Genomic DNA, 10,453 nt, shown 5'->3' on the forward strand with positions numbered 1-10,453 from the left:
AGGACCTAATGCCAGGGACTTAAGTGGAGAGGAAATGTTTTGAGAATGATGAGGGCAATGAATGTACAAATGTGCTTTACACAATTGATGTATGCATGGATTGTGATAAGAGTAGTATGAAACGATTAAAAAGAACGATTAAAAATGATTAAAAAAAGAAAAAAATATGAGGGCAAAGGAACTGAACGCACCCTTGTGGTAGATTAATCAACCATTTGAAGACCAGAAAGACAGCATTCACATCATGACAAAGTTCAGAGGGTTCAGAAGGAAGGAGAAATGGTAACGGAATCACTTGGAAAAGGGTGAATAAACGATGGGACGTCGAGGAGACTGCAGTGGATGATTTGAAAGAAATGCACATGCCCCGTGGGGGTTCCAATGCTTCTAAATGTATATGGATTTTGAATATAATACTGATCAGCTGAAAGCCTTCACCTAATTCACAGTAAAAGTTAAGAAATATTAGTTGCTGTTGATTGCTTCTGCAAGGCGGAAGGTACGTTTCTAGCCAAGCTTCAATCTAGCTTTCTCCCGGTGCAGAGAGCGCTCCTGTTCCCCTGTGTTTGAGCCCGTTCTGCTGGTGCTTCCTTGGCCACGGCTGACCCGGACAGAAGCAATGTGAAGCCCGACAGTCTCCTTAAAGACCCTCCTAGGAAAAGATCTGCAAAAGACCGGGAGACGTGTACCTCCTTTTTTTCCTCATTACTCTTGTCTCATTTTATCAATATTTTAATAATTTATAATGTTGAAAAATTAGGAGTAAACATCTGAGAATAACATCAGCAAATTATGAAATGTAACACTATAAAATGTACAAAATAAAAATAAAAGTATGAAATACAGTTCATCATAACTTGAATACCTTATAAATCAAGAACTACCTATATACTGTGTCTTAATTTATCATAGCATCTTTCAAATATGATTATTTCCTAGGTCTTAAAGTTCTTATTTTAGCTGAAAAAAAATATCTCCTACACTATTTATGAAATCATACCCTCCTTTGAGAAAAATTAAATAAAATAGAAAATAACTTTTAAATATATCCAAACTCTACCAAGTGGCAAATGGATTAAAGATATAAAAATTCAAAGTTATAAAAATATAGACGGATTTTTTTAATGTAACATTCTCTAAAGAATTCACAAATAGATTTTTTTCATTTGCTAGTCTCTCCACTTATAAATCCATTTATAAGAATTATGATCATGAACTTTCAGAAAGCACAATTATTATGCAAAGCAAAGTGCATATGCAGAAGTGCATGATCTATTCCTCTGGACTACACTTTGGCTTCCTAATTACTGAATTCTATACTGAGGTGCCAAAGATTGTAAAAGTAATTTGCGTGTATTAGCTAACTTTACAGTGATGGGTTATATTTCACAGAGGCACTTACAACAGTGCTTTAAAAGCCCATGATTTCCTGTACAAGAGTTTCTAGATTTTAACACTTGGCATTAATTTAACATTCCCCCATTGGCATGAATATGAGGGGGCTTCAAGGAATTTGTGGAAACACTATGTTTATTGCATCACTGTTTACAATAGCAAAAAGATGGACTCAATCTCAATGCCCATCGTGGAAGAACAAATAAATAAACGTTGGCACATACACACAATGAAATACTACAGAAAGTTAGAGAATAACTTCGACCAGTGAAACACCTCCTAATATGTGTGAAACTGGGCAATATTATGCTACACGAAACCAGTCAATTACAAAAGGACAAATATTGCAGATGATCACTCTCGTAAAAATTCAAGAAAATTTTCGTTCTAATACTTTCCTCGTCGGTTATCAAGGTGAGAGGGGGAAGGGAAGGTAATTACTTACTAGAGAGCAGCTGTGCTAACTTGGGTGGAAGAGAAGCAATATACAGCGAGAGGGAGGTTGGCAGAACATGACGGAAGCAGGGGAAGACACTAAGAATAGTCCAAGAGTTAGAGGCAATAGGGGCAAGCACTGTTACGTACGCGCAGTAGTGGTGATCTATGCATAGAAGCGTGGATAAACATACAGGACAGAGCAGTGTAGCAGGGAGAGTGGTAGTGAATCCAACACTATATATAGGTTTGACAGATGTGTATTTGTACATGGGTATTTACTTTTGCTGTAAATAAATCCATGAATGTGGAGAGCACAAAGGAGGAAAAGCTATGAAAACCTCTTCAACATAGCCAAGTGTCTTGAGGGAATGAGTCCACAGTCTCTGGAGACACCAGGGTCAATTGGCACAGCATAGAGCATAATGGCACTCTATAACCCACTTACAGCAGCCCTGGTTAAGCACAGGGATGCTGACCACTATGTCAGCAGTTCAAAACCAGGAGCAGCACCACTGGAGAAAGATGAGGCTGTCTACTCTCCTCACGAGGTCCCACCTCAGAAACCCACAAGAGCAGCTCTACCCTGTCCTTGAGTAACCATGAGTCAGAATCAACTTGATGGCTGTGAGTTTGGTTTTGTTATAGCCTAATTTGGTGAGTAACCACGGAGGTCTGAAAACCTTTGGAGTGTCTATGACGCAAATATTGGTCTCTTCCTGTCTGGAGAAAAGACGAGTGGAGAAAACTGAAGCGGCACGGAAACTATTAATCCAACAGTCTAATGGACAACTTGAACCTCAGTCTCCACAGCTCAGAGCAGACTGTGACTGGCTACCACTGCAAAGTGCTCTGAACAGAATCACATTGGGAGATCTTGGGGATAGTGGGAGAAAAACATGGGACACAATTCAAAATCATTGAAAAGCAAACAGACAAAGCAGACTGAAAATAGAGACTGGTATAACCCAAGACATTTTGGCCTTTACTCACCCTTCAGATCTGAAATTGAACTTGCCCAGTGGCTCAATTTTCAGCCAAGCAATACATTGGTCTGTATAAGGAACAGTAATACAAAGGGGTACACATGCCAGAGAACGTGATTTGAGATCAAAAGGACAAAGTTCAGAATGGTCACAAAATGAGGAGGGACGGAAATGGGGAGCGCAGTGAGGAAGTCAAACCAATACATCATATTGTGGAGAATGAAATTAATGATATGAGACAAAGTGTGCATGACTTGTTGAATGGAAAACAGATCTGCTTTGTACATATTCATCCAATTCACGATTAGAAATTTTCTTTTAAGATATAATTAAAATGAACTTCATGGAAAAATTCTATTCCCTTTCATTTCAATTTCCTACAAATTTTTGAACACACCCCCCACCACCACCTTTATGTGTTGTTTTGGCAAAACACTGTGTTCTGCAAGATCTAAACACAAACTGGGGCACATATGCTAACCACTCCAGATACTGCAGACACTTAAACCTTCCAGGCACTCGCAATAATTTATCTGAAATACTCTTAATTGCTATCATCCCTTAAATTACACTTTTTCCTCATCTGTCTCTGACAGAGACAGGTATGACTAAGAGTCTAAATTCCAGTCACCATGAAAAGCAAAAGTTCTTAGAACCACAACGAATCATTTTCTTTTCCCTGTACTAATTGATTTGAAGTTCATTATATCTATTGGCTAATAAACTGACATACACTCTCCAAGGAGCCCTAGTGGCGTGGAGGGTTACAGGGTGGGCTGCAAACGACAGGGTCGGATCAAAGCCATTAGCCCCTTCATGGAAGATTCCCCACCAGGGCAGTCACTGTGACTTGCAATCGACTCCATAGCAGTGAGGAGGGTACGCTCTAGTGTTTAAAACCATTAACAACAAAAATGATTCCCCTCTTAAATGTGATCTGTTCGTGCGCGGCTTGCTTCTCTCTCTCTTCTAACAGTTCAGTTCAGTGGGGATCTGGAAAGCACAGAAAGGCAACGTTCAGATCTGGAGTGCCCAGCCCCACCCTTCACCTTGATGGCCAGGCCAGCTGGAGTCAGCTGCTCGGCATTTCGCTCACTGAGGCAGTCTTCTCCCATCAGAGAAGTGAGGTGCTGCAGACATTCGGCGTGGCCCTGGGATGCGGCAATGTGCAGCAGATTGTTTCCCCTGTCGTCGTGGATTTTGTCCAGATGGTCAGCAGCTAAATGTGGCTATACAAACAGTAACAATAGAACACTACCGTCAGTAAATCAGAATGATCTGCGGGGAGTGGGGAGTGGGGCTGAGGGATACCTTTTGCTCTGGTCACTGGGAAGAAGAGATGAGACTGCAGAAGTGGGGATCTAATAAACCAGTTTTGTGCTATAATTCTAATGATTTCCTGTTATACTTCTTTTGTATATAATATTTAGAACCTACGTTCTCAACTGCCAAGTCTCCATGTAGACACAGTGATAGGGGCTAGAGTCAATGAGCGTGTTCAGGTGCCTTTAAGTAACAGCAGTGACATTTACACTCGGTGACAGGCTCCTCATGCATGCGTCTCTCCCGGCCACCGAGGCCTTGCTGTGCCCAGGTTTGCTTTATCCCCTGGTGTACATTTGTTGAGTGAATAAGCTCAGAATTCTGGCTTGCCCTAGAGTATTGATTGGTTTCAAATCGCACAATGGCTGCAGATACCGGTGCTCCCAGAGGGTATCTAGACGTTTTCACCGCCGAACTCCAAAGTGTCTGTAGGTTACCAGACCATTGATTGTCTAGGGTCACCAACTGCTAACCTAACCAGACCATTGATTGTCTAGGGTCACCAACTGCTAACCTAACCAGACCACTGATTGTCTAGGGTCACCAACTGCTAACCTAAACAGACCATTGATTGTCTAGGGTCACCAACTGCTAACCTAAACAGACCATTGATTGTCTAGGGTCACCAACTGCTAACCTAACCAGACTATTGATTGTCTAGGGTCACCAACTGCTAACCTAAAAGTGGTGATTTGAACTTACCCAGTGGCACCGTGGAAAGTCTAGCGATCACCTTGTGGGAAGACTGCAGCCAAGAACCCCCCAGTGCAGTTCTACTCCATAATATTTTACATATTACACACATGGCCATATGTTGGAATTGACTCCACAGCAATGGGTGGAGACGTTTAGTTACTTGAGCTTGAACTGGTTGATAGGTATTGCTGGGTAAACTGAGAGGTGTTACATTTGGACAACAGGAAAACAAAGAACAACAACAGAGAGCTACAAGCTAAAGAGAAACAGACAGGAAGAACAAGGAAGAAGGGAAAAGGCATTTTTAGGATAAAATGGAAATTAAAAAAATCATTTTATTCTTAACACTGTTCTGTCATACTGTCCTTTAGAAGCTATGAGAGTTGTGATAATGGACTGAGCACATCTACATTTATCTAGATGTGGCCCTAGATAACTAGCTAAGAAATGGTAATTTCTTTGAATGGGGCTTTAGTTAACATTGTAATATCAACCCAGGTTTGGTACTATTTGAGCCAAGCATGGAAGCCAAAAAATAACAAGGTAGGCAGATGGTCTGCAATTCCTGTTTAAGTCTAAGCGGAACAGGCTTTTCTTACATCATGTAAATCTGTGTCTAGGGTCTTTGAAAGAGATTTTTCATGCTCCCTAGACATTCGGAGCTGGAACGCCATGTGGGTCAGAGGGCAACCAAGCTCTAGGGCAAGTTTCTATCTGCAAATGATTTTCAAACATCCTGGTCCAAGTCTTCTGAATAATGAGCAGGATAAAACAGAAGATCCTCTGTCTAAATATCTGGCAGATATTTACCATCAGCAAGGAACTGACAACCGAGTGAGAGTTGGGAACAATTGGGAAACAAAAGACATTAAGATTCAAGTTGAAGAAAGTGCCGGACTCGTTCTGTTTTTGTTTTAGACTGGGTCCTCGTCCCAGTTGAACTTGTGTAAAGCGAAAATAACAACAGCACTCCCTCTACAGCCATTTGTCTTTCCCTAGGTTAATATCTTTCTTCTTCTTCTTTCTTTTTAACTCAAAAAGTCACATCCCTCCACTAAAGCCGTAAGTGAGGATGAAACAGAACAAGAACCAGAGCAAGTGCATCACCGTTCTGTGACTGAGAAGTGGTGTGGATCACAATAGAGTGCCCAGGTTATTCACGGGCAGACAGAGCTAGATCATACTTACCAGGAGAGAGATTTGTCCTTCCTTCACAATGTTCAAGATGCTTTTTGCCTTTTTGGCATATTCACTCCTTTCTTCTGGGCCTTGGGGGCAAGTCCAGCTCAAGCCACCGATCTGCTCTTCTGGTTTGGATTCTGCAGCCGAAGCCTGCAGATGGAAGGCCCTGTGCTGGCAGTCTGGCTTTGCCTTCTCGACGTTTCGGTTATGAGGTTCGCTAAAGGGACTGTGTAGGAAGTCCTTGCTCTGGCTTTCAGGCTCGTAGGTGGAGCTGCCTTGAACCAGAGGGGGCGAGCTCTGCAGCTCTTCGGTGGACAGCCTGTGCTTGTCCGGCAGGAGAGAGGAGGCCTTTCTCAAGTGAGGGCTTTTCACTGGAGAAAGAACACAAAATGGCGTCTGGTTGCACAGTGGGTTCTCAGCATTTCCTGAAGGATAGGCTTTTCCAGAAAGGCCGTTGAGAGTTGTGCATAAGCCCAGAACCCTTTTCTCTGAAGGGACCTTGGTAAAAGAGGCAAGCTGCTGACTGGATTTAATGTAAGGCACATCCAGAATCTCATCCATGTCCAGGTCATAATGCTCCAGTTCACCCAGCAATGTGCTGGGCTCCGTGCCCTTCCCTGGAGCCCCAACTTCTCCATCTCCAGGGCGGGGTGCCTCAGGCAGGGGGGCCGGCTCAGATTCACCCCCTTTCTGGTAGTCCGCCTTCTGCTTCTTCTGGTCATCGTTTTCAATGCTCTCCAGGGTCTCTGGCTGATGCTTCAGTGGAGACACCCGCTTCACCGGACGGAACTTGCTGTACACATCTGCAATTCCCGTGGGCTTCTGTGTGTTGGCAATGAGAGTGGAGCCACCACAATTCCAGCTAGAGCTAGAAACTAACAACAACGAGAGATTACAAGAGAAGAACATGACAGTGAACTGCTGAACAAATCCTGGCCTTGAGAGCAGTCATGGTCGACTCGAGTCATGCTCAAATTAAGTTCTTATGTAAAAGGAATGGATTAGAGAGAACGTATATCCACAAAGCAAATAATTCATAACGACCACTGGAATACAATGAATTAACAAAATTAAGGCATATTAAAAATTAATTAAAGCAGAACAAAACAGAAAGCTAGAGAAAAATAGACCCAGATATTTAGGTTTATTCCCTGGATATATCCACTGCCTTGGCAGCATTTCATACTAACCACATGTGTACTTTAACAGAGTTAGAGGGTGTGACTCTTCATGTTAAATAAACTTCTGGACCAAGTTAGGGAACTAAGGAACGTGTGTGCATATACTTCCATATTACATGTACCTTTAAGATGTCTCACATAAAGAAGGGGGCCTAAGAAGTCTCACATAAAGAAGGGGGCCGCATTACTTAAAACCGGCCAGACTCAAGTGTGACCTACTGGGTGATTATTGGATGTGGATTAGGGGAAGAACAGAAGGCATCTCCGTCACCTATTGCACACAGCCATGACGACGCTTTCTGGCACATGAAGCAGCATTCTAATCTACCAACACTTTACAACAGAGCATGTTCTTCGGGACTGAACGCGGTCCTCCATTGTTGGGGAAGTTGGAACATACAGAAGCATAATGATAATAGGAAAAATAAGTAAGTTGGAAGGAAGTAGTAAAAAGAAGGTGGAATAGCAGTCTGGGTTTTTCTCATTACTGTGCAAAGTTTAGATGAAGGCCATGGGTTGGTTTGAATTTAAGTGTCTGGTTGTGATGGAGTAGAAAGTGAAACAGTTAGACACATCTGGAGGTGGACGATTAGAACCAGGCCCAGCCCCAGTGAGGCTCATATGAGAAGCCACGTGTGCCTCCTCTCAAGGACAAGCAAGTAGAGAAACCAGTCTTCCCCAACCATCATGACACTGCCGCCTCTCTGGGACACTCCAGTAATTAGTCACCAGATGAGCCAGCCCACGTGGAAGTCAGCAGGCCACTCATGGATGGGTTTGTGCTCCTTTTCCACTTAGCTTGTAATTTCCCCTAGAAAAAGGGGAAGATTCTGGAACATGCCCTCCACCTAGAGACCTTGTATCTATTTTCTTCTTCTGGGACAGGAGCAGGTGGGAAGCATTTAACCTGAAAGCATGTAGATGCATGTGATTTTTTGTGCAGTCACTAGATTCCTGGGGTGGAAAATGGCATGTGATGTATTTAAAGTTCCCTAAATGTGGACCATTGGTATTCTTTCTCCTGCTGGGAACTCCTAACGGGTTCAGTGAAGTTCTGGAATCAAAGTAGAAGGTGAGTCACAGTGCTCTGAGTGTGAGCCAGTGCTTTTCCACAGACCTGTGGTTTGTCGTGTGGGTTTAGAGGCTCTGAGGTCAACTGCCCACCTGTGAGGCCCTTTTGGTTCTGGCATCTTAGAGTCTAAGAAGTGATTACTACGAGTTCTGGAGAGAGGATTGGAGTCTCTCTACTAAGGAAAAAGTGGAACAGGAAATGTTCTGGCGTTGGGCTGCTAACCACAAGGTCAGCAGTTGGAAACCACCAGCCACTCCTCCGGGGAAAGAGGAGGCTTTCTACTGCCGTGCAGAGTGACAGCTTCAGGAACCCACAGGGGCAGTTGGTGCTACTCTGTCCTGAAGGGTCGCCTACAGTCAGAACGGACTCGATGGCCGGGAGTTGAGTTTGAGTCTTTGGCTTCTCCCTTGTGTTGGTTTGAGCTCTTAGTTGGGCAGTATTTGGCACAGAGGAGACAATTAATAAATGCTAATGTGAAGTGGCCTCAAAAAGTTCGTGGAAAATGAGAAGAAAAGATAATAAAACTTTTGGAAGCATCTTTGCATTTAAAGCTGAATCTCACTTAGCAACAAAACAAAGCATTAGGTCTTTAAAAAAAATGCTCATATTGCACCCTTCTCAGGGATTTTCAACTTAATTTCATAAGGAACAAAAGTCCTGCTAATAACCTCAGAAGGGGTGATTATCACCAAGACCTGAATTTCTCAAAGTTGTTTATGAAATATAAATCTGCAAAGGCAAATATGTATTCTGAGGGGTCCATTATACATTTAAGAGTTTTCCTAGCTTTTATATGTGTTTCTATCCCTAAAAATGTAAAGCTCATGAAAAATTAATGTGTGTCAGAAATTTCTGCCGTCTTTCTGTCCTCTTTACAAGGACACATGATTACTTACTTATTTAAAATAGCAAAGAGATAGTGGTCATAGGGTTTATAATGTATAAGCATGCCTTTAATTCTACTCATCAATTTTCTGAAGATTTATAAATATAGTATGAAACCTTTGTATATTTCAGAGTCAGTTGTGAGATACATGCGTATTATTAGGTATGGTTTGCTAATGTTTTGCCAATTACTCTGATTTCATCATAACTTCTTGAAAATGTGCACCTCAAGACTCAATAAAAAAATGTGAAGGTACATGATTCAGTGGGTCAATACAACGGATGCATTGTACCAATATATTTATGTATTGTATAAGGTCATGGGTTCAAAGGGCTACTCTTTTATGTTGGCTTTATTTACATGAGGCATTTTTTCCAAGTGATACAGGGAAATGGATACCATATGTTTCCCAGCTGTTTTGTTCTGACAGGAGCCATTAAGAACACTCTATGGAAATGAATTCTGTCTGAGTCTTATAAAAACACTTCTTTCCACAGACTGGTTCTAGAAACTGAAGAAGGGACATCAACATTTAGGCTTGCTGCCCTCTCCTTATTGAAGCCTATGATTCTCTGCTTTAGGCTGAAGTGAAATTTGTGCTTTTGAGTCTGGGTCTTGATTGCAGAGGGGTAAGAAAACAATCCTGTCATGGAAAATGGATTATTTAATGTGTCTTCTTGATAGTGCTTCAATGTGTTGTTATTTCATATCCTCCGCTGAGGTCAATTCTATGCTATACACAAAAAAGACTCAATTAGCTTATTTACACGAAGCTGAGCAAAGGATCATTTTTAGCACAATTCACACAAAAAAAGTGGCTCATGACTAGAAAGAGTCTGACTTCCAATTCTCTGAGTCTACCTCAAATCTCACTAATAAACAAGTTCATTCTCAACACTATAGAATATTTTTTAAAATACCTGGAACAAAGTTTTGACTATATTTCCTAGAAGGACTTTAAGGCTACATTTGTTTTCTGGAAATCATGCTTTTTCACATGTGAGCAAAATTTAAATTCCTGAAGATTTTATTCCCATTATCTTATTAGATTTTAACAAGCTTCATGAGAACATAGCTAATGTCTAACTTTGCTCTCTGACTCATAAAATACCAGTAAATTCCTTTTCTATTTAAATCATTTTATTGGGGGCTCTTACAGCTCTTATAACATTCCATACATCAATTGTTTCAAGCATATTTGTATATATGCAGCCATCATCATTTCCAAAACATTTTTACTTGAGCCCTTGATATGCACTCCTCTTTTTTCCTCTTCCTCCCTCACCCTCCGACCCTC

General features: G+C 41.7%; 1 protein-coding gene across 1 annotated transcript in view; it reads right to left on the reverse strand.

The window, feature by feature from the left end:
* LOC101643974 (synuclein alpha interacting protein) overlaps positions 1–10,453 on the reverse strand; it is a 111,542-nt gene that overhangs the window by 54,257 nt on the left and 46,832 nt on the right. The window contains exons 4-5 of the mRNA XM_004696966.2: positions 6,024–6,892; positions 3,866–4,045 (exon numbers count right to left, since the gene is read on the reverse strand). Coding sequence (XP_004697023.2) covers positions 3,866–4,045; positions 6,024–6,892 — 1,049 coding nt within the window. The remainder of the gene's footprint in view (positions 1–3,865; positions 4,046–6,023; positions 6,893–10,453) is intronic.

The sequence above is a fragment of the Echinops telfairi genome, unplaced genomic scaffold (genome assembly GCF_000313985.2).
Source record: "Echinops telfairi isolate 266 unplaced genomic scaffold, ASM31398v2 ScPeMD7_7469;HRSCAF=8507_1, whole genome shotgun sequence".
Lineage (NCBI taxonomy): Eukaryota > Metazoa > Chordata > Mammalia > Afrosoricida > Tenrecidae > Echinops > Echinops telfairi.